This window comes from Furipterus horrens, unplaced genomic scaffold (genome assembly GCF_987537825.1).
Source record: "Furipterus horrens unplaced genomic scaffold, mFurHor1.1.pri manual_scaffold_5, whole genome shotgun sequence".
NCBI lineage: Eukaryota > Metazoa > Chordata > Mammalia > Chiroptera > Furipteridae > Furipterus > Furipterus horrens.
In genome coordinates, this window is record NW_028327175.1 from 181224647 (window position 1) to 181249933 (window position 25287).

The 25287-nt window shown below is 36.3% G+C and overlaps 1 protein-coding gene across 5 annotated transcripts in view; it reads left to right on the forward strand.

The window, feature by feature from the left end:
• BTRC (beta-transducin repeat containing E3 ubiquitin protein ligase) overlaps positions 1-25287 on the forward strand; it is a 179767-nt gene that overhangs the window by 56727 nt on the left and 97753 nt on the right. For 3 of the 5 annotated variants that reach the window (XM_090278436.1, XM_090278438.1, XM_090278435.1), the window contains exon 2: positions 4647-4754. The exons of the other annotated variants lie outside the window; for them this stretch is intronic. In XM_090278436.1, coding sequence (XP_090134562.1) covers positions 4647-4754 — 108 coding nt within the window. The remainder of the gene's footprint in view (positions 1-4646; positions 4755-25287) is intronic. 5 annotated transcript variants of the gene reach the window in all.

Below are 25287 nucleotides of genomic sequence, written 5' to 3' on the forward strand. Positions count from 1 at the left end.
CTTTTAATAATCGGGAATGCATCCTCTGTGTGGTATTTACAAGTTAATGCCATTTTAGAAATCACACCAGTATATCTAGTGGCTTTCCTGGCTGTATGTGGCTCATTATTGATTATAATTTTAATTTGAAATTTTAGTTCAAGGGGATGGGGTAAGCTCTTCAAATTCTTAGTTGTTTGTTAGGAGTTTTGATGGAAGATAGGGATGTGTGAATGAGGAAGAAGAATATTAGAATGAGTTACAATAAGGAAAGTCAAATAGTAATTAAGCAAGTATTCTACATACTGCAAAAATAGCACAGGAACTAATATAAAATGAAGGAGGGACTTCCGGCCAAGATGGAGGCTTAGACGGACACGCTAGGTCTCCCTCTACAACTAGAGAGGAATACAACTACTTCAAAACAAAGGATAACTAGAAATTCCAGAACATAAAACTACACGGAAGCCCAACATATGAAGTTATAAACCAGCGGTGCCATTTGGGCAGGTAAGAGTTAAAGAGGGCAGCGCTGTTTGCGGTCAAACCTGGGACAGCGGCGGGGCGGCGAGGAATCCCGGCTGCGGTCAAGCCCCTGGCGGTGCGCGACCCCGGCGCTGGGGAGAGCGGCCGCCGCATCGCATCGCCTTGAACAGTGAGGCCCAGGGGGGCGGGAGGACGGATCCCAGTCTCCTAGCTGAATAACTGTGTGAATCCATCTTGGACCCCCGCCCCCAAAGAAAGCACCACAGGGCTGCAAAATAGGTCGCAGACAGGCGCCGGTCGCTGATTTGTGACGTGTACACAGGCACTGCCCCGGACAGCCGGCCCAAGAAAACAAAACGCATCTGTCAAAATGTGGCAGACAACTATAGAAATCCCGGTGACACAACTCACCAGGCAACAGATAGAGAACCTGACAGATGAACAGATAAGAAACCTGTCAGAGGCTCAGTTCTGGGCCATTGTTATCAGGTGGCTTACAGAATTCACAAAAGAGCAGGAAAAAGATAAGAAAGAAGCGAAAAACATTCATAACGAAAGGAACAAAACCACATACGAGACAGATGGTGAGGAAAAAAAATCCAGAGTTCATTTCAACAAACTGGAATATGGAGAAGGAACAAGCAGTCAACCAATGCAAAGAGAGGAAATGGGAAGCAACAATGAGAGGATCAGAAACCTCTGGACAGCTATAAAAGGCCCAACATAAGAATCATTGGTTTGCCAGAGAGCGAGGAAGATGAACTAGAACTTGAAAAATTGAGTGAAAATATAATAAAGGAGAACTTCCCAGACTTGGGGAAGGGAATAGACTTGCAGGTCCAGGAAGCAAGGAGAGTTCCCAAGAGACTGGACCCAGGGAGAACCACTCCAAGACACATTATAATCAAAATGTCAAAAATTAAAGATAAAGAGAGAATCTTAAAAGCAGCAAGAGAGAAGAAAAGAATTATGTACAAAGGGGTCCCAATTAGACTATCAGCTGACTTCTCAAGGGAGACCCTGCAGGCAAGAAGGGACTGGCAAGAAATATTCAAAGTAATGAAAATCCAAAACCTACAACCACGAATACTCTCTCCAGCGAAATTGTCATTCAGAATAGAAGGACAGAGAAAGTGTTTCCAGGACAAAATAAAACTGAAAGAGTTCATTAGATCCAAACCACTGTTATATGAGATGTTAAAGGGACTGGTTTAAAAAACAGAAGCTAGGGAGATGAAACAAAGGCAAACTAAACAGGCAACGAGAGTGGAAAAGGAACTGTGGGTACGGGAAGCATATTGGGGGGAGGTCAACAGGGAGGGGGAGTGGGGAGAGGGAGGGAGATGATATAGGAATTGGGGATCATGGTAGGAGGGAATGGAATAGACGGAGAGAGGTTGGGAGGAACTGTATGCACAACTAATGGACATAATCTAAAAGGAAGGGACAACTGGAGGGAGGGGGGCCACCGGGTGGAGGGGAGCAGAGGGAAGGGAAATTGGCACAAATGTAATATTTTAATCAATAAAACACATTAAATCTGAAAAAAAAAAAATGAAGGAGACAAACATTCAAAAGAGGAATGACTTAAAAACTTACGAAGGACCATTTACAAATAGAAGTAAATATGAATATTTTAATAAAAAAGAGGAGATCATGTGAGTGGCTTCAGTATGGCTGAAAGTGTTTGAGCCATCTTCCTCTTGAGAAAGTGCCTCTCCATTTTCTTCTGTTATTTCCTTTTTCCTCTTCTGTGTTTTCATTCTCCTTTTTTGTATACTCTCCCCCTCTTCCACTTTTCTCAATTCATTTTCTCCTTCAGAATGAGACTTTCTTCTGTCTAGCACACAGAACCAGTTGCTTAATAATGTGTACATTGTCTCTTGTTAACAATGAGAGAAACTCACTAACAAGGAGTTTCTTTTACATTCAAGATTTTACATATAAAATAATTTTAAGGTTGAGAGAGTGTCCCTTGAATGTGACAGATTTTTGTCTCTTTTGTTCATTGTTCTATCCCTAGTGCCTAGAACAGTGCAGGAAAGGTGCTTAATCAATACTTACTGAATAAATGACTAAAACATTACTTAGAAATATTTAACCTCATTAACTTACAAAAATTATTTTAGCAAAGAACTTGATGCTTCCAAGTCAAAGGTGTGGGGGTAAGATGGGTATTTGAAAAAAAAAAAAAATCAAGATAGTCAGTTAGCTAGAGTGCTAGGCCAATTGGAAGCACAGAGAAGGTGAATTAATGTAGGCAGTGGGGAAAGGTCAGATTAAATAGAGTCCTTGGATTTCATACAGTAGAAACAGGGAGCCATTATGAATTATTGATGAGAGTGACATAATAACAGAGTGAACACAATTATTCTATTTAGCTGCTCTTTGTAACATTGGAAACAGTGAAGAGAGTTAGGAGATTGTTGTAGGAATTCAGAGTGGTTGGCTGATATGTTATCCAGAGATATCTTTAGCAGATACCCTTCTTTGAAGTCTAATGTCTCCACTTTATGACCTAGGGATGGATGGAGTCAGGGGGAAGAGTTCTTCACTAAAATGTAGTAGGCCAGGATTCTAGTTCCTGCTTCTCTACTTTCTAAATTCATGATCATGGATAAATACTAAATTTTTCCTGGTCATCCGTCACCTTAACTATAAAATGAGGAAATAATGGTATGAAAATAGGGGTCTAGACCAGATCATTTTTTGGTGTCCTTACTATTCTTATTCAATTACAGATAGTGTGAACAGTGAATCCTATATTTTGTTTCCTAATATTAATTCTTACAACTAGAGTATTTTAAGAAGAAAAAGATCCCATAATGATGTTTAATATTTCCATGCTTATAAAGTTTAGTATTCTGTGCATCAACTGCTATATTTTAAAATTGTATCCCTGATTTTATTTATTTATTTAATTTTTTTCTCTCAAACATTTTATGTATTTATTTTTAGAGAATGGGATAGGGAGGGAGAGAAACATCAATATGCGAGAAAGATGTGTTGCCTCTCGCATGCCCCCAACTGGGAACCTGGCCTGGCTCACAACCCAGGCATGTGCCCTGACCTGGAATCGAACCAGAGACCCTTTGGTTCTCAGGCTGGCACTCAATCCACTGAGCCATACCAACCAGGGCTGTATTCCTGTTTTTATAGGTGCTATTATCAGGTATTTAATTTTCTTAGTATTATTAGGCTGTAATAGTACCCAAGTTGATGAACAAAACTTCAGCTTGGGATACTTTTAGTGAAGCTCGAACAATATAAGACTTCTTCTAAAAGATAAAGTGTTTTATAAAGCTGTAGGAGCAAGAACACTATCATTGTTCAGTCAGTATTACTAGAAATCATAAATTTTACCTTATTTTGCTACTGAATACACTATATGTATATACATTCACACATACTTTTTTGCTTAGGTTTAATACCAACAGTGTTTGGGGTTCTCTTTCTTTTTCTCTTTTTTTCTCCTCCCCTTGTTTCTCCTTCTTTCTTTGTTGCTGTTTTCCCTTCTGTTTGGGTTGTTTCTTGCTTTCCTCCTCCCCTTTAATCCATCTGGAAAGATGAAGACGCAGCTGCTATGGTAACTATGCATTTTGGTTAATGAATGGCAGACTAACAAGATACATAAAACATATGCAAACTGTGCGGAGTTCGTTGCTGTCAAAGCTATAGGGATATAATACTTTTCCTTCTTCCCACCTTCCAAAAAAGTATTTTAACTTTCCTGTGATATTTTGTTTTCTAATTTACCCTTCATAATATTGAAATGCTAACGTGAACTATTTCTTTTTCTGCTTAGTCTGCACCATATTTCACCCTATGGTGAATTTATGGGAGAGGAATTCAGGTGCATAGAGGAAAAAAATTGATTAACTGGATTAAGAAGTGGGTTTATTAGATTCATACATGGAAGCACAGGGACAAAATTTTTTACTAAATATTTAGTAAATGTTTAAATATTTACAACTTTTTCCTCCTTGATTTTTGGGCATTAGTGCCCCTTTTGAGTCTCTCTCTGGGGTTAGAACTAATAAGTAGTATGTTTCTTGAAGATACTTCTATCATAAAGGGCAGCTACAACTGGAATATTGCATTCAGCCAAGCCTTGAAAATTCCTGTAATCTGTACCATCCTGTCTCATACTGTCCCATCTCATAGTTGTCCTCTCTCTGCAGTGCTCTATGCCCAGGTCTCTGTGGCTGGGCTGCTCCAGCCTGGCGGACAGCATGCCTTCGCTGCGATGCCTGTATAACCCAGGGACTGGCGCACTCACAGCTTTCCAGGTATTTTCTCTGTCTCTGTGCGTTATTTGTGGGCTTTAATGTGTGTGTCTAATTCATGAGTGTGTCCCTCCTTTTCCAAGCTTTACTTATGTTCATCTTTTTTCCTTCATATTATCTCTATATCACATCACTCAGTGCTCTTTTAATGATTAATTTCTAATGTAGATCCAGACTGATCCACTCTTAAGACGTTTTTATCATCATGATTGGTTTGCCAGAATTGAGATAACACAACTTGACTGTTGTTTTTCATATCTAGTAGAAGTGTGATGGTGAATTTTAAAGTAATCTCAACAAATAGCATTCAATGTGTAATGTTTGCTCTGGACCTACATACAGCCAATTAATGCAATTAATCACTTTCAGCCAGTTACTCAAATACCTCCTTTGCTTTTATTATGATCACTAAAAGTATAAAGTGCTCTATCAGAGTGTCTCCAGGTTTATATAGATTTTTTTTTTTTTCAGGGGGTAAGAACTGTGTTTAATCTTGATTAACAGGTCTAGTTTCTAGGTAGAAAGGCCTTTAAGACCTTTGAGTTCAGTATTCAGCTTGAAATAATCAATCTGGTCTTGTATGGACCGGATCAACAGATTTTACTTCCCTTCAGCCTTCCCTCAAGGCCATTAGTACAGTTCCAGGATGTGAGAGAAAACTACTGAGAAAGAAAATGGGAAACTTTGTAGAGGAAAATGCCCGAAAGCCTGATGGTGTCCCATTGATCGCAGATGAATGTACTGTATTTGGGGTGTTGTTGTTGGTGGTGTTTTGGTAGAAGTATTATCCATCCTCCTCAGGTATTTGGAATTTGTGTTTAGCATTTGATAGTCAGACACAACAAATTAGTTTTTAAATTTACTTTTAACCAATGTAGATTATATTTTATTTAGAAGAATTTCAAAGACAAGTAGTAAGTAAGCATCAGAATGCTTATGACCAAGTCTTAGTTAAAAGAAGGGAATTTAAGTATTCCACATTCCTGAACAGTGCAAACAGTTGCTAGTCTTTAATGATACTATTTTAGTGATGATAATGCTGGATATTCCTATTTGTCCTTTGCAAAATATAATATTCAACTTTGCTTGTGTTATGAGATACAATATAGTAAAGTGTGTAGTCTTTAAAATTAGTTAAAACAGGGCTTACATACTTTCTGTCACTACTGGTATGATCTTGAGCAAGTTATTTAATCCCCATGTTCCTCATCTGTAAATGGAGACTATAGTAAGGACATGCAAGAAATGGTTGGGGTTTTATCATCATCTTCATCTTCATCATCATTTGCGTCATTGCTGTTATTGATATTATTGATATCCTGAGAATATAAATTTGTTTCAAATATTTTTTTACTATGTATTGTGTTAATCAAGTTTCTGCTTTCAAGGAACTCATAGTATAGCTTATTGGTTTTTTTTTTTCTTTAAGATTTTATGTACTTTCTTTTAGAGAAAGAGGAAGGAACCGAGAAAGAGAGGGAGAGATGCATTGATTGGTTACCTCTCACACATCCCCAACTGGGGACCTAGCCTGCAGCCCAGGCATGTACCCTGACCGGGAATTGAACCGGTGATCTTTCAGTTCTCAGGCCAGCATTCAATCCCACTGAGCCATACCAGCCAGGGATAGCTTATTGTTTTTTAACTTTTTTTCTTCTTTTTTTTCTTGCAGTGAGTATAATCAAACTGTAGTTGTGAGAAAATTCCCTACAAGACTGCCCTCACTTGAGAAACCAGTTGCAAGTTTAGAAGCTCCCATGATCACCCTCAGGATTAATAATTCACCAGAAAAGATTCCCAGAATTCACTGAAAACTATTATATTCACGTTTTATTGCAGGAAGAGGGTACAGATGGCAGAGACACATAGAGCAGAATCTGGAGGGACCCAAATGTAGAACTTTCTGTCTTCTCTCATGTAGTCATGAATGGCATTGCTTTTGGGCCACACTATGTGACAATACATAGGAAATTGCCAACCAGGGAAACTCACCCAAGCCTTTGGTGTCCATAGTTTTTATTGGGACTCCATTACAAAGTGCCCATATACTGACCTTTAGTCTCGAGCCCTTCCTGTCAGTCACATGAATGCTTTTAGTCTTCATTTCCTCTCAGGATTGGAACTGCTAAAGTGTAGCACAAAACGGCCATCTTGAATTACATTTGTCTGTTGGCTGAAGGCCCCAGGCAAACAAAGACAATCCTGTTAGGTAAGAACTTCCAGGCCTAGATATCACCTCCCAGTAGCCAAGGGCAAAGGCCATAACTCATTTTGGGTAAGGTTAATTTTTCACTACATATGGATTATGGACTCCTTTGTGGATCTGATGAAAACTATTGCTCTTGGAAAAATACTGCAACACATAGGCAATATTTTATCTAATAGTTTTATATATGGGATTATTATATTCATATTTTACTGTGATGGCTAATAAATCACATAATCCCAAAAGTATAATCTCCTAAACTGATAAATCTATGAAGGAAATGTGTAGGGAACCATAGGAATATAGTAAAGAGGAACCTAATCTTACCTGAGGGTAGGGGTAAGGAAGATCAGTTAATTAATATTTGAGTAGGAATTAAAAGTCCTAAGAAAGAGGCAGTGCAAAGGCCCTGTGGACAGGTGGAGGTTGGTGCATTTAAGGACTCTATTGAAAAAAGACTTGTATCAGAGAATGAGGAGAATGGAGAATCTTGATCATGCAGTATTAGTCTTGATGCTAAGAAGAGTCATGAACTGTTGAAAGGGTTTAAACACAAGTTTGACGTATTATATGTGCATTTAGATGTGTTACTCTACCTATAATAAGGCTAATTTCAGTAATTGAAGAAAGAGATGGTGGCTGTTTTGTTTGGTCTTAGGATTCCTTTGCATTCTTAAAATTATTGAGGACCCTGCCCTGGCTGGTGTGGCTCAGTTGGTTGGAGTGTGGTTCATTAAACTGAGAGATAGTGGGTTATTCCTGGTCGGGGCACATGCTTGGGTTCTAGGTTCAGTCCCAGGTCTGGGCATGTGTTAGAGGCGGCCAATTGGTGTTTCTTATATCAATGTTTCTCTTCTTCTCTTTCTTCCTTTCTTCCCCTCTCTCTAAAAAAATCAATGAGCATGTCCTCAGGTGATGATTAAAAAAAATTATTGAGGACCTCAAAGTGCTTTTGTTTATGTTGATTATAGATGTTGATATATTAAAATTATACCTGAGAAAAAAATTAAATATTAATTTATTTAAAATAGCTATAATAAACCCATTACATGTTCATGCAAATAAAATATTTTTATGAAAAATAACTTTTAAAACAAATTAAGACTGAAATTGAATTACATTTTTATAAATCTCTTTGATGTCTGGATTAATAAAAGCTGGATTCTCATTCCTGTTTCCACATTCAGTCTGTTGTGATGTGGTGTTTTGGTTGAAATATATGCAGAATATCCAGCCTCACACAGATATATATAGTTTGAAAAGGGAGAGATATTTTAATACCGATTTCAGTTACTTCTAATTGTTAAAAGATTAGTTGCAGTATAAAGTCTGAAATCATCTCACTGAACTTCTTGTGTTCTGTTATATTAAAATGCATTGTTCTCAGTCTTCTCAACAAATCATGCTGGAACAATTGGTCATCTAAATGCAAAATAATGACCCTTGACTGTTAACACTATACAATGTATAAAAATTCACTCAAACTGGATCATAGACATAAATATGAGCTAAAATTTTAAAACATAAGAAAATGAGGAAGGAAAAAATCATTGTGGCTTTGGGTTAGGCAAAAGATTTTGATGAAACAAAAAAAACATGAATCTTAAAGAAATCAATGGTAAGTTGGATTTATCACAGTTTATAACTTCTGCTTTTCAAAATATACTGTTTAGACAATGAACAGGTAAGGCACTGACTGGGGGAAAACATTTGTAAAATATATTTCTGATAAAAGACTTATATTCAGAATATATAAAGAATGCTTACAGCATAATAATAAGATAAACTACCCAATAAAATAATGGGCAATTAATAGCAAAAAAATTAAATGCATACATTACAAAAAAAGATAAACAAATGGCAAATAATGATATGGAAAGGTGCTCTGTGTTTTTACTCATCAGGGAAATGCCAATTAAAACCACAATGAGATACTGCTATATTGCCACCCAGTGCCTCTTCCCACCCTGGAATGTTGAGATGGGAACGCTGTAGACCCTAGGCAGTTAATACATTCTAGCATAATAATGATAAGTGTGCTAGAAAATTCCTTGAAAGCAGAATTCTTACACTTATCCATTGACCTCCACAGTTTTCTGTAGAGTGCTTTTTTCAGTTGGAGCGTCATCCCATACACCAAAAGGTAGTGGGTTTGATCCCCAGCCAGGGCACATACATAGGTTGGTGTTCAGTCCTTAGTCGGGCGTGTATGGAGGTGGGGAGGGTAGGCGACTGATTGATGTTTCCCTCTCACATCGATTGATGTTTTTCTCTCTCCCTTCCTCTTTCTCTAAAATTAATAAACATGTCCTCAGGTGAGGATATTTTAAAAATATTGTACAAATTAAAATCATCTGACTTGGAACCAAGATCCCAAGAAAAATTCAAATTTTCATTTGGCCTAAAGCAATCCTGAATCTGAAGGTCAGTAGAAAAGAATTCTGAACAAATTCACCATCACTGTCAGGGTGGTCTCTATTTGGTCTTAATCAAAAATCAATAAATGTTTATTTTAAAAAATTGGTTGAGTCCCCCTTATAAGTTGCTACTTCTAGAGTATATTTGAAGAAAGGTTGATTTAGAGATTTTATTGGAAATTTCAGGAACAAATTTGAGTATGTTGTCCTTCAATTATATTGCAGGAGTGAGACTGTGTGATATAGGCAGAAAGGAGATGCTTAAGAAACATCTTAGAAAAGAAGCCCAGAGGCCCGTGTACAGTGTGTACAGTGCCGTGGTTAAGAGCATGAGCCCTGGCACCAGACTGATTGAGATTTGAGTCTGTATCTAGATATGACCTTGGGCAAGTACTTTACTGCTCTACATACCTCAGTTTTCTTATCAGTAAAATGGGGCTGGTAATAGGATCTCTTATAGAGTTGTTAGGATTAAATCAGTTGACTTAATATATTAAGTCCATAGAACAATGCCTGGCAGATTATTGGGTTTTATATTATTAGAAAAATGTACAGAAGACTAGGTTTGGAAGCTTTCAGCAAATACTGTTTTTCACCTTGGTATAAAGCAGTATCCTACTAAGTAAAGTCTTAATATTCTTCGTACCTTATAGCCCAATTCTGTATCACAGGGAAGCCTACTCTTCATTTAGGTATCGATGAAAAATTTTGTTTTTCCAAACATTGCTATAAGCATGAATGTTTATTTTTCTTTTCTTATCTCAGAGAAATCCATTATGTGTATGTAGCAAAAATGGAAGAAATGGGCTTATGTACTATTTTTATTCTATTATTCCAAAATTTGTTCTGTCAGGTTCGTTGTGCTGAAGTGCTCAGTACTGCTGGTTGACTAAATTGACAGATACAGGATTTAAATCTGGTATTTCCTGTTCCCACTACTACAATTATAACAATCTTAGTACATTTGCATCTTTCTAGTTTAGGTTTTATTTTATCATTTAGATTTTCGTTTATGTACAATAAAATTTATGTACAGTGAAGTACACAGATCCTAAGTGTGCTAGGCATGAGTTTGACAAATGTACACGTTTGTGTAACCTCATTCTCAAGATACAGAACATTTTCAGAATCTGAGAAAGTTTCTTTGTATCCCCCAGCCAATGACTACCCATCCCTTGTATACAATTACTATTCTGATTTGTCACAGATGATTAGTTTTGCCTGTTCTTGAATTTCATGTAAATGCATTCATATAGTACACATTTTTTATGTCTGTATTCTTTTACTCAACATAATGTTTTTTTATATATATTATTTTATTTTATTGTTGTTCAATTACAGCTATCCCAGTTTTTCCCCTGTTGTTCTCCCCTTCCCTACCCAGACCCTCCCACAGTCAGCTCAACATGTTTTTAAGATTTATCCATTGTGTATCGCTGTCTCCCGTTGTATTCATATATCACAATTAGTTTATCTGTTCATCTATTGATATTGGAATTGTTTTCATTTTTGTCTACTATAAAAAGCTATTTTATACAGTTTGTACAAGACTTTTGGACATGTTTTTATTTCTCTTGGGTAAGTACCTAAGAGTGGAATTGTGGATCATAGAGGAAGTGTATTTTTAAAAGAGGCAGTCAAGGAATTCTTCAAAGTAGGTACCCCAGTAGGAATGCTTATGTTTACTAATATTGACAAATAATGTTTAAGGAAGTGACTCAGTACTAGCTTCATGGCATCTTTACCCCCTTGAAAGTATTGCATTCCTTTAGTAAGTTCGAAACATTTTATGAAGTCAAAATTCTGTGAAAATAGATAAGGAAGAGCCATGGAGTTGTTGAATTTGTTGGATTTTCTCAGTAACTCAGATGGAAATGGCAACTTTGGGACAGTTTAACTGATCATTGATGTTTCAAATCACACATTTTAAACTAGTGACATAGAAGGTGCTGAAGATATTATTTAAATAGGTCCTATGAACATATGTTTAGCTTATACATATTTTCACTTTCGTCATTCCATTGGTTTGTCCTGGAAAGTGTATGGGTGGTTAAGAGAATTTCTCTTTATTAATAGTAGATGTATTTTTTGGAATCATTTGCTCATCCTTATCAAATGGTAATTTTATAATCTATAATTATTAAGTGACAATGATTAGTAGAGAGAAAGTGCTTAAAAATAGCTGAGTAATTAAGATCCTTTATGTTCTTTAGACATTGAAAGGGAAGAAATAGATTTATATGACCTCAGTGTTCATAGTTTTGATCTTCTTTTTTCTAAATAAGTACCTTTAACATCTCATAATAATGGCTTGGTGATGATGAACTCCTTTAGCTTACCTTGTCTGGTGAACACTTTATCTGCCCTTCTATTCTAAATAATAGCTTTGCTGAATAGAGTAATCTTGGTTGTAGGTCCTTGCTTTTCATCACTTTGAATACTTCTTGCCAGTCCCTTCTTGCCTGCAAAGTTTCTTTTGAGAATTCAGATGATACTCTTATAGGTACCCCTTTGTAGGTAACTCTCTTCTTTTCTCTTGCTGCTTTTAAGATTCTCTTTATCTTTAACTGTTAGCATTTTAATTTTGACATGTCTTGGTGTGGTCCTCTTTGGGTCTAGCTTGTTTTGGACTCTCTGTGCTTCTTGGACTTGTATGTCTATTTCCTTCTCCAAATTAGCAAAGTTTTCCTACATTATTTTTTCAGATAAGTTTTCAATTTCTTCCTCTTCCTCTTCCTCTTCTCCTCTGGCACCCCTATGATTCGGATGTTTGCATGTTTAAAGTTGTCTCAGAGGTTTTTAAGCCTTTCCTCATATTTTTCAATTCTTGTTTCCTCATTCTATACTGGTTGACTGTTTATTTCTTCCTTATGTTCCAATTCATTAATTTGAACCCCGGTTTCCTTCCCTTTACCATTGGTTTCATGTGGACTTTCCTTCATTTCACTTAGCATAGCCTTCATTTCTTCCCTTATGCTTTTGTTGTGCTTAATCTTGTCTGTTAAGTCTGTGAGCATCATTATCAGCGGTGTTTTAAACTGTATGTATATTAGATTGGCTGTCTTGTTGCTCAGTTCTCCCACTGGAACCTTGATCTGCCCCCGCTTTTGGGCCACACTTCTCTGTCTCCTCAATTTAACAGGCTCCTGTGTTTGCTTCTGTGTCTTAGGTAGAGCTGTCACACCTGTTTTGTTGTAAGGGGCAGAGCTTTAGGTGTTCATCAGTACAGGTGACCCGTTTCACCACGTTGTGATGCTGTAGGTATGGTAGGGGTCTGAGAGGGAACAATGCCACTTGCTCAGCACTTGCTCCTTTTCCAGTCACTTCTCCCACTCCCGTATGGGACTGGCGACTCTCTAGCTGTTGCCCTGGTTGTGGTTCCCAGAGTTGGTGGCTTTGCAGACGTTCTAGGACTGTGGGGGCCCTTTAAACAAGCAGACTCTGCTGAGAGACCGGCAGTTTTTTCCTTCACCCCCACCCCCCATGGTTTTCACAGTCAGAAGCAATGTGGCTCTATTTTCCCCAGTGCTGGAACCGTGAGCTGCATGGTCTGGTCTGGGGTGGGATCGCTTCCCAGGTGTCCCTCCCTACTTTTAAAATGTATGACTGCTTTTCGCTTCGGCCACAGCCACTGTGCCGTCACGCCAGCGTATCCGCTGCTGCCACCACACCAAGTCCTCTCCCTCCTGGCTCCTCCCCTCCTACCTTTCTGGCTGAGTATTTCTTCTTTATTTCTTCATTTGTTGACCTTCCATGTAGTTCAATTTTTTGGAACTTCTAGTGTGTTTTGTTTTTGTTTTTGTTTTAGTTTTCAGGTGGTTGTAAATTCCTTCTTAGTTGTGAGGGAGACACAGCGTGTCTACCTATGCCTCCATCATGGCCAGAAGTCCTAAGAAAATCTTGAACTAAATGAAACATATAGTATTTTAATATTAGCAAGGGTTCCTTGTCAAAGGTTGAAGTTATTGAAGGTAGGTGTCAGGAGACATAATGTGTTTTATTGTTCAAGAATATTTGGAAGTCTACTAAATCTTACCATCTACTAAGTAAAATATTAAAGTGGAACAATATTAGGAAAATTAAGCATTATTCAAAACATATGTATGTATGTACATAAGACTTGACTGTATATTTGAGGTTTTAGGGGAATATGTATTATCACATTGAATGTGAGTTAACATTCAAATCTTATTATAAAACAATACCATATGGAAAATTATCCAGTGACAGAAACACATATCAAGCCCTAGCTGATGAGTCCCTCTATTGTATATGAATAATTACAATACAGCACAATTTCCATGTAATAAAAAATTCAGTTCTTTATTGTTACATGTGTTGACATTTGACCTTTGTTTATCCCACCTACACCCCTTACGTTAGGAGTTGAATATAGCGACAAATCAAAATGTGTTTGTTTTGTGGGGGAAAAACCCACATTTCGCCTGCTTATAAAACTAGTTTTTTATTATGAAATGTGTAAATTAGTTGGTAAATATATAAACAAGAAAGTATCACCCATAATCTTTTCACTTTAAAGTAATTATCAATATGTTAGTTTCCTTCAATCTGGAATGACTTATCCCACTCATGCATGCATGTACACACAGATACATAGCCAGATATAGTTTAGTTTTAAATATTTTTATTACTATTTTAATAAAATATAAAAATTAAACATTTAGTATTAATTGTAGAAAATACAGAGAAGTAGAAGAAAGGAAATATTTCAAATTTCCTTCCAGACATTACCATTTTATTGGTACTAATACGTTCTTAATTTCAACTGTGGTAGGCCCCCCCTTATCTTTGCTTTTAATTTCAGTAGTTTCAGTTACCCATGGTCAGCTACAGTCTGAAAATATTAAATGAAAAATTCCAGATATTTTGAGAGAGACCACATTCACATAACTTTTATTACAGTATATTTTTATAATTGTTCTATTTTATTATGAGTTATTATTGTTCATCTCTTATTGTGCCTAACATAAATTAAACTTTATGGTAGTTATGTATGTATAGGGCAAACATAGTTTATATAAGGTTCCCCAATATCTGCAGTTTCAGGCATCCACTGGAGTCTTGGAATGTATCCCCCACGCATAAGGGAGGACTACTGTATATTCTTGTCCAAATTTATTTGTTGGCTGGTTACATTGATTTTGGTCACTCTTTATCTCATGGCCAGTAGGACATATGTTTGTAAACTAAACAGTTTAAACTTGGTTTACCACTCATGTAATTGAAGGCTTCCTAACCTACCACTCTCCTCTCATGTAATTCTTAGCTATTTCAATTTTACAATTTTCCTAAGGTGCTGTGTTTTCTCATGCATTGTGTCTTTGCATATCCTGTTCTCCCTCCTGGGAGAACCCTGCTAAAAATACCTATCCCCGCCTACACCCTGCCTCCCACCTTTATCTACCTGGCTCATTTTTAATCTCCATGGTTCAGTTTAAGTTGTTTTACTTCTAGAAGAAAAGCCCTCACTGATCTTTTCACTCTCCTTAACCTAGTCAGAGCATCTGTACCAGGGCATGCTGTAGATACCTTTCACTCCCTTACCAGACTACATTTCTTGAGAGCAGGACTGTATTTTGATCATTTTATATTTCCAGTCTCAAGTACAGTGCTTGATATAGAGTATGTGCTTTATGAATTTTTGCTGAATAAATGAATGAATGAATGGACTTAGGTAATTTGAAGAAAACCATCAAATAACATATATGGGGTGGGAGGAGGGAAAACATTGGGTTGTTGGTATTACCTGCACATACATACATACACACAAGTGTTCTGTATTCAGAAGGAAGTCATATTTAAACAATTACTCAAAAATTCACACATTTACATGGAAAAAAGGGAAAATATGCTGAGTCCTCAAATTTTAGACATTTGGCTTACATACAACTCACACCATGATGATCCCTTGTGAACTGGATTTTGTATGTTGAATTCGGACTCTTGATGAACAAATGCACATTTCAAGCTATTAAATAGTGGCACTGCAAGCCAGCTAACAGTTCAGTTTCAATTATGTCAACATCTTTGTCTTCACAGCAGTGTATGTTTGTGCAATTTGACTGTTTTATTGCATTTTACCCTTATTCTACAAAAGAATAGATACTGAAAAAATTAAAATGTAGTGGTAACAGTCTAGAGAAAAGGTGGAAATCAGTAGGCACACTGAAAGTGACGACCCTTTAGATACAGAATTAAAGTTTCTGTGCAAATTGTTGGAAATATGCTATTAAAGATTGCTTCTTAAAAAGAAAGTATACTTATAGATTTTAAAATATTAGTCAACTGATATTGAAATTTATTGTTCTGCTTCTAGCCTTTCAACTTATATATATTTCACCAAGAAAAATAGACATGATCTGAATTTGCTTCATTATCCTGGAAATATAGTAGTTTATCTTGCAGAAATGACATCATTTACACTTATTTGTGTTTTAAGATGCCTACTTGGTTATTTAAATACTCTTTTATTTCTTGAGTTTTGTTAATAGATTCCTCTATTGTTGAGTATTGTGGCATGTCTGTGATGCAGATAAGAGTTTATTTGTAGGCTTAATGTGCAACATTATCTAATTTTCAAGTATACCAAATCATCTTATTGTGAGATGATCAAATTTCCTTAAAATTTTTTTCTGATGAATCTAAAAAATCAAATTCTTCATGCTATAAAGGTTTATTGCCTTTGTTTATGTTGAATAATATTGAATTTTTCCAATTGCCCTAACCTCAACATGACTTCTAAAAGCAGAGGGGAGAAGGGGACCTGGGGTTACCCCAGTATAAGAAGCACAGACTGGAACAGTGGAATTGATCAAAACTCTAAGGGTCATGGGAGCCTCTGTGGATGCACTGTTCTTATCAGACCAACTTTTGCTGTGGGCACTTAAGATAAACCTACATCTTCTGGATAGGTACATATCACTTTCTTTATATTCAGAGATTACCTTTTGTTATTGCCATCTTTGTGTTGAGTAGATGCCATAGTACCACAGGAGTTCTTCCTGTGCTGTTTAGGAATCACTTGATGGTTTTGGGACTGCCACAGCCATTTGTACCTTCTTTCCTTATTGTTCTGCTTTATGTGGTAGTGTTTTATTGTCTTGCTGTCCTTGTGTTAGTTTCTAGACTTGGTATTTTATATGGACTGTCAAGATTTGGATTCTTGGTAGACAGGCAGCATTTAGGAAACTTTTTGGGGTCATGTTTCATGAAGAGAGAACCCAGGTTATTTACGACAACCTCACTGGAAAGAGAAAAAAGACCAATCTCTTGTTTAGCTGCATAGGCTTCTTAGAATTTAATACTTTTGGGAGGTTCTACCCATGAGTTTTGTTTTTCCTGAGAGTGATGTTGAGTAGCTTTAAGCTTTTTTATATTCTCTGGCCCAGTCCTCTGGGGACCTAGTCTAGTATATTTTGAAATAGTTGTTTGGACCTAGGATGTAGTACATCATCATGAAACAGAATTTTGCAGCATATCTCCCCTGCTGGGTTATCTGTTATGTGCTCTTTAAAGTTCTCAGGTATATCATTCAAATCCTTGAGACCTTTGTTGCAGATCTAATATCTGTGGCTTAGTATGCATTAAATTGCCCTGTAAAGTTGACATAAAAGAAGAGTGTATTCATTTTCATATATGATCCTTAGCAGAAAGTTCAAGTCTTAGCCTGATTTGGTGGGGGGTGGGGTGTGTGTGTGTGTGTGTGTGTGTTTTGAAGGTCATAAACAGAAAGGAAGGTATAGAGGGTTAAGTACTCATTTTGTTTTCATGTTTTATACACACAAAAATATATATTGCACTATTTCAAACTAATAAATACAGAGCTTTTGTATATGAACATGGGAAGCTTTTTATTTGAAAGAAAGTACCTGATTAGTTTTATGAAAATACAGTTGCTATTGTTCATTGCAGTTTATGCCCTTTGCATGAGCCATGTTTGGGGAGTGCCTGTTTCTTTCCTGGTAATAAAAGTCAAGGGAAATTCTTAGTAAAATATTAGTGTATTTCCCCAAGATTTTTAAATTGGCAGGTTGTTAATTTTTTTTTTTTAGCGTTTCAGTTGCAGCATAGTGCAGTCCTTTGGGGAGAATTGGTAAAATGAGGATAAACTGGGTCCAGGATTCCAGCAGCTTGAAAATAATGCCATATTTGACCAAAATCTGTTTTGTATTCCCTACTATGGTTCTGTCCCAGTAGTCCTGGAAATGTGCCTATGGACTATTTACAGTGAGATTATAAAACTGAATCATGATTTTGGTGAATAGAAGCCAGAGCATGTGGCTCCAGCACCCCAGCTGGCAGTAAGCTCTCCCTAGGTTTATGAATGTAGTTAGATGGCCCCCAACTGTTTACAAGACAGCAGAGGTGAGATCTTTGATTGACAAGTCAGAAATGCATTAGATCATTCTCTCTGCCAGCCTCTGGTTCATGCTGTTAAAAATGTCAGCCTCCAAGTTTGAATGGCAGCCTGAGGGCCTTAGAAGCTTTTTGTTTTCTGAGATGGAAACACAAATTGGATGTGTGCCTGAGCGCTTCATCCTGGGCTGTAATTTCATCTTTTAGCTAAGAACCACAAGGTACATGAGCAAAGCACCCTGTAAACAATAATACTGTGGGAAAAAAAATAAACAAGGTCGTGTTTCTGGTACGTTGATCCGATGGTGTCCTGACCTCTATCACGTTGAACATCTCCACTCTGATTGCTGTTCCCTTTGGCATTACAATGAGAGAAAGAGAGACTGACATAGGAGGAAAAGATTTAAAGTTGCAGTGTCGTTGCACATTCCTTGTATTGGCTATGAAATATTGAACTGTCAGAATGTGACACTTGGTTTTTTAAGCAACCTTTCTTGTTTGAGGTGTTTGCAGTTCATTTCTTTCTCCCCCGTTTGTCTGCTTTCATTGATTGGGTTGGAAGTAGTTGCCTTAAATGCATGAAAAGGGACAATGTTAAAGAGAAGTGGTGCTGATGGAGCCAAATAAACTTAACACTGGAACATAAATGTAGGCTGTGAGGTGTGGGCAAAAGGAGACCAAAATTGGGTTAGTACATTGTTATTGGAGTTTATGGAACACCGTGTTGTAAGGAAGAATCAGCTTAGGTTCTGGTTCTATTTTTGTGGAGGCAGGAAGTTAGGAAGGCATAGTGACTTAGTTTGTTAAACTGAGAGCCTATGATATGGCAGTATTGCCAGTCAGATCAGCATTAACCCTGCTATGTTATTTATTGCTCTAAGTACTCAGTGTCTTTGGCAAGTGGCTCATTATGAAAGACTAAAAATTTTGGCTTTTTAAAATATGCAAAATTTGTGTTTATAGTAGGGAGGTTGATGAATAGGTAATATGGAAGAACTGTTATGTTTGTATTACTATAGAAAATCTTCATTGAAAAAGCCAAACCAAGATTCGTGGAAAGTATTTTCTAGTAATAGAGCTTTCTAGCGCTATTTGTTTTAAGTTGCAGAGATCGTAAAACAACAAATATTTTATGTTAAAAATTGTTTTCTTCCTAAGAAAGCAGCACTATTGTTAGATATGTGCTTAATTCATTTGGGGCATAGACCTTACAGGTAAAGTTTTAAGTGAGAAAGACCTTTTGCAATTCTTCTGGGATATGGAAATGTAGGAGTTTGTGTTAAAAGTACTTGAATTAACTCTTATTGATGGTTTTAAAGGACAGCTATTTAGCTTAGCCCTCTCTCTTTACAAATGTGAAAGGTAGGAGCTAGTCTGTCATGAATACATAGTGAAATGCACTGGAAAAATCTTGGTAATAGTTCCTGACATTTCTTAGTTCCCTGATTCGAGGTCATGCTGGAAAGAGAGGAGATAGTATTTGTAAAATAATGTCCTGCTCCCTTGTACCCAGAATTATGTCCCCATTTACAAAATACAGTGCACGGAAAGCAAAACCAAAGGGAGAGATACAGAGAATTAGTTACTGTTGCCTTAAGTACTGCTCTGTATTTTTAAAGCATAAATATTGATGCAGATTTGCATTTAAGCTTATGAGAACCCACTGTCTTGACTCAGTGGGGGAGTTCTCAAAAATCATTCTTTTAGAAATTGATTTCTCATTGGCTGATTTTCTGAGAATGAGTAAAAACAAACCATTTTTTCGATCTTGGAAGAATAAAAGTGCAAGTGCTTATCTAAATAATAAGATTAGACATATGTACATTTATGGAATCTCCTAAATCTTAACACACGGAAACTACAAAATTTCGTCTTCCCCTGGTGTATTATTAATACATCAATTACTATGAAAATGCCTTACAGCCAATGGTTTTATATAGCCATACCCCCATAATAATGATTAGCTTTATTAAAGTCCAGGCTTGCCTCATGAGCAAAAATCAGTGTATTCATAGAACCATAGAATTTCAGCATTGGAAAGGACATGAAGGCCATCTAGTCACACACAGGAGTTCTTTATGAAGTGTTCTTTGCTGGGTGGTAGGGGTGGGTTATCTAATTTCTGCGTGATCACTGCCATTGTTTTGGCAAGCTCAACTTCTTGAAGCATCTTGTTTTTGTCGTCACTGTTGGTTCTATTAGAAAGTTTTCCCTCAAGGAGTCAAGCTTTTTGTTCATCTACTGATTTTAATCCTGCATTTTGTAGAAATATAAAGTAATTATCTTTTTTTTTTGTATATTTGTTTGAGAATAGCTATCATGTTGTTTATAAGCATATTTTCTGTTCTCAGAGTGAGTATTCCTGGTTCTGTTGGTGTTTCTTTGGAAAACATCAATAATCATTCCTGCCATTTTCATAATCTCCTGTTTTGAGGGGGTGGTTCATTCTGGTTGTCCTTCCTTGTGAATGCATTCCACCTTGACAGTGTCCTTATTACAATATGGCATGCATAACTGGAGGCAGTGCTGCAAAAGTGTGTAATAGTTTAGAATACAGTGATAGATACATTCTGTATTGAACATAATTTGGATTATGTAATTTAATTACTGCAGCCTAAAATTGCATATTCTTCCTTGGTGCAGATGATGGAAAAATTTCTAGGAACTTTAGCCTGGGTTTGTTTCTTCACCTTTTCTTTGAAGCCAGGAAAGCATATGTAAGCACCAGACAAATGACATAATGTGGTGGCATATCTGAGTGGTACAGGTATTTTAAACCTAGCTCCAGTTCCTGAAGATGGTGAACATCTGCTTAGAGATATTGTAGAGCTCCACAATGCACTAATTGAATTACTCTTTTCTGGAGTTGCCGATTGCACTAATTGAATTAGAATCTGTGTGTGTGTGTGTGTGTGTGTGTGTGTAACTGAGATAATTCCAACCTTAACCTGGAGAGTGTGGGAGATATGACTGATGGTGTGTACTGTGCTGCTATCTAATGGCAGCCTATGGAACTACTAGATGGTCTCCGGGGAAGAAAGAATGCAGTCATCTGATCTAGTGTGACCTTAGTCTAACCCCATCCAGTTTAGTTCGAAAGGTCCCAGGGTGTATTTTTGTAATTCTAAATTTAAGAAGAAAGAACGTGATTAATTTCTCCGTTAAAAATTAAGGTATGTTTTATTAGGCATACTATTTTTATGAAGTTTTTTTTTTTTTTAAAGATTGTCTTTATTTATTTTTAGAGAGAGGGGAAGGGAGGGAGAAAGACATTGATGTGTGAGAGATGTATTGATCAGTTGCCTCTCACACGCCCTCAACTGGGACCTGGCCTGCAACCCAGGCATGTGCCCTGACTGGGGATCAAACCAATGACACTTTGGTTTGCAGGCCGACACTCAATTCACTGAACCACACTAGCCAGGACTGTTTTTATGAAGTATTAAGTTGCAAATATTCAACTGAATTAAAAACTTCTGACCTATAATTTAATTGATGAAAACAAATTCAAATATACCAAGTCAATGGATCATGTTTTTTTCTTATTTTGCATTTCATGTGACATAAATGTGAAAAAGAATTACCTTTATGAAATTCCTTAGCATATGTAAGACACAGAAAGAAAGAATGGTATAGGGTTTGTATTCCTAAATAAAACTCATTTCTGGTGTCAAAATACTGAGGTGAGTCGATTTAAGGGTATTATCAAATTTTGCTTTATGTAATTATGCTTACCTAAATTTTTAAAAAGTTATTATAGAAAAAATATTTTAATTATAGAAGTATCAGAGCAAGTTCTACAAATCTAATTAATCATTTAAAATGTAACTTTACATCTTTACATCTTTAAAGCAAATACACTGAGAACTCAGCATGAACTATATTTTGATTCAGTTTAACTCTAGACATTCTAACTTGTAAAAATAGCCCTTAACAGAAAAATACATATATATAAAATCACTTGCTTTATAAAATGTTTATTTGTGCATGTAATACCACTTCAATAATAGAAAAGTGCTAATGGTTACCTTTTTAAGCATTTAAAATTATCTCTTTCAGTCTTGTCATATGAAAGAAATATAAAGTATAAAAAAGTTTTAATTTCTTCTATACTATTAGTACAATAAAATGTACATTTGACTATTTCAGTATCTTGTAGGCTAGTTTTTTATTGTAAGACTGAGCTACTTAGGTTTCTTGTATAAATAACTTTAATTAAAATTACTAAAATATGTGATATTCACTCTTTAGATAGGTTTTAAGGGCATTTTAGTGATTTAGAAAATCACCTTGTAGATCTAAAGCTTTATAAATAACATTGCCATTCACAACTACATATTTAATTCGTATGTACTTTCTGTGTGTCAGATATTGTACATAGTATTAGACATAAGCTACGATTTAGACCCTGTCCTCAAGGAGCTTATAGTTACTTAGTAGATATTTATTTAGAGCCTATGTACTAGGCAGTATGCATATACAGGGGTGGGCAAAAGTAGGTTTACATTTGTGAGTATGCAAAAACAGTTTATTCTTGTATTATTATTACTTATTGTATCATTTTCTATATGAACAACTGTAAACCTGTTTTTGCCCCAACCTGTATAATTCGGGGGGGGGGGCGGTTTACTAGTACTTTGAATAAGCATTAGTTTCATGTATTTTTCCCATTGTTGAGCTAGAGTTCTGGCTTCATAACTCTAAGGAAGCAGTATACTTATGTTCATATCAGATATAGCTCATCTCTGTAAGAAGAGTAATACACATATTTCAGATTACTAGTCTGTTTCTTAAATGATTTTCCCTTTTACCTTTACACACCTTCTAAGGTAGCAGTGGGATTTTTTGTTTTTGTTTTTCATAGCTTCACATGTAGCTTAAAAAAAAAAAAAAAGAGATGGGTAACATTTATTATAGTGCCTCCTGCTGGTGATCATATATTTTTCAGTCCTTGTCTCCAGAATTGGTAGTGCCCACTTGTGTTTTGGTAGTTAATTCAGGGCTTCTTCTAAAGCTATAAATGGGAAAGAGTCCATTGCATAGTAGGTATAAAATACTTCTTTTAACAGTCTATTTCTAGAACCTAAATTGTCCTGAGACCAGCTCTTGATATAAAAATTCATAGAAACGTGTTTTTCACAGAGTGTGGTAACTTCTTGCTGTAGTGCTATAGTGTTAAAATTCACATTGGCCAGGTTGTTCTGTAAATTAAACACTGACAGCTACCCTCAGGGGAACAGCCAATGTATTTATGATGATGTGCTGATTACACAAAATACACTGCAAGCAGAAAACAGCTGCAGAGAACAAACCTCTTAAAAAGAATACAATTACAAATAGCACCCTCAGTATTTCTAGTGGTGAACATAGAAACAGCATGCTAATGCAGATTCTTACTTAGTCTGCCTGCAAACAAAAAATCTGAAGGGGAGAAGTTATTGTACATGTGGTGCCAACATAACAAGTGAACAAATTTTGTTTCTGAAGAGCATCCATGAGTAAATGAATTTCAGGTGTGAAGTGATCTGCCCCTGCCTCACAACCCCCTTTTTTGTTTGTAGGTTTTATTCGTGCTTTTCTCATATACAGTAGGGCATGGCTGTGAGGTGAAAAGGGTTCTGGATGTTTAAGAGATATTACACAATGAATTGGGCAGAAGAGTATCTAAATTGTTTTAAAAACTGTAGTAGAAACTCAGTACTGTATTAGGGTTTGAATATCAACATTTCATTTGAAAATACAGCTTACAGCTCTATATTTTCACTGTTATTAATGCTTTGAAGATGTTTGCCCTTGGAATTAATAAAAGGAGTCATGATTCTGTATCTATGGTAAGGTATTTCTAATTTCTTAATATTATCTTTTTTCAAGAATATGGTATTTTAGGACCCTGGAAGAGCTGAGTAATTATATATTTTTAACAGAATCAATTTTCAAGTATGTCCCCTTTCATCCCTGCATGTTCCTGGTTACTTGCAGACAGGTAAGAAAATTAGAAAAAAATTTTCCTTATTTGAGATTTTTCTCTATTACAGTTTAGGGTTGGTATTTATGAAGTATTTTAACTGCTGAGCATGTTTAAATTGGTACAAAATATGTTTATCTTCCAAGACATAAATTTACTCAAGCCAACTGCATGGTATAGCAAGGGGACATAGTGATTGGAAACAGTTCACTTCACCCGGCTGAAACTAAGAATCAACTTTTCAGTATATGGATCACTGGTATGTAATAATCGACTATTATTGGTCTGTCTGTTGATCTGTTTTTAAATCAGTTTGGAACCTCCTGGAGTTATTTTCTTGCTCTGCTGACATCAATCCCATGTGGCAGAGGAGTTGTGTATAACCGCTTTGGTTTAATCAATAGAATAATTGATAAACCAGATAAGATTTAAACTGATTATAGCCCCAACAGAATTCCCCAGAGGACTTGGACTCTCTTAATTTTGACATGTGTGTTGTGTACCCTGAGGATGAAGTGCAGTTTGAATTATCTGCTTTTATTTGCTTAATGATGGGGAGGGTGTTAAAGTCAAATGTTTAATTAACCCAGCAATGGGCTGCGTTGTCACTTACACACAGCTGATTGAGATATCTTATGGAGAATACTGAATAGGAATGATAATGTGGCACTGGGATGGAAGATTGCTTTTTCAATCCATTTGCTGGGTCACTGCTTTGAATGTCTTATTGGATGAAAGGCATTCAGCCTGGAGAAAAAAAATCAGCATTTAAGTACATTTTGTTCTCTTCTCTCTCTCTAACCCCCTCCCTGCCCAGAAGTTAACTAAAACAGATATGTTCTAGGTTTAATAAGCCATTCGTGTACTAGTAAGAGATCAGGGTAGTCAGTAGCCTCAGGCTACATAATTTCCCGTGGAAACGGGAAAATCCTGCTAGCCTCCAAGGTATTCTAAATGTGAGCTCTTTTGTCCCTCATATCCCTTGTCCCTTGCCACTATTGTGGAGTTGTCTTTGGTTACTTGTATCTTGCCTCTCAGTAGTGTGTGTTTGTTGTGCAGCTACCTCTGTGGCCCCAGGCAGACCTTTTTCTCCATAAGGAGCATATTCTTCTTTACATTTTTGCCTTTTTATCCATTTGGCTTCTATTTGGTTATATTCCTGATCAAATATAGTGAGATTGTTAAACTTGTTAGATGAAAATGTGAAGCATATAGATTCTTGTTACTTTTGCTACCGCTATTATATAAACAGTTGGCTTTATGTTTCATTTTCTTGAGAGGTAGTTCCCTTTCTGTATGGACTAAAAAACTAGGCCAGGAAAGATCTAATAGCCCACACCATCAAAAATGCAGTCCAGGCAATTGGAGTTTTAATGACTTGCTGCCCACAAAAAAATCCCTGACTAGCTTTATAATCAAACGTAAAATTCTTTGGAGGCATATTGAGCAAAATTTCAAAAAATTGTATCATGAGTTTCCTTCTTTGTAGTTCTTATATTTGTTCCTTCTATCCTCCAAAGATCTAAACCAGGAATTTACTAATTTTTTTTTCTTTTCTTTAGTCATTTGTAT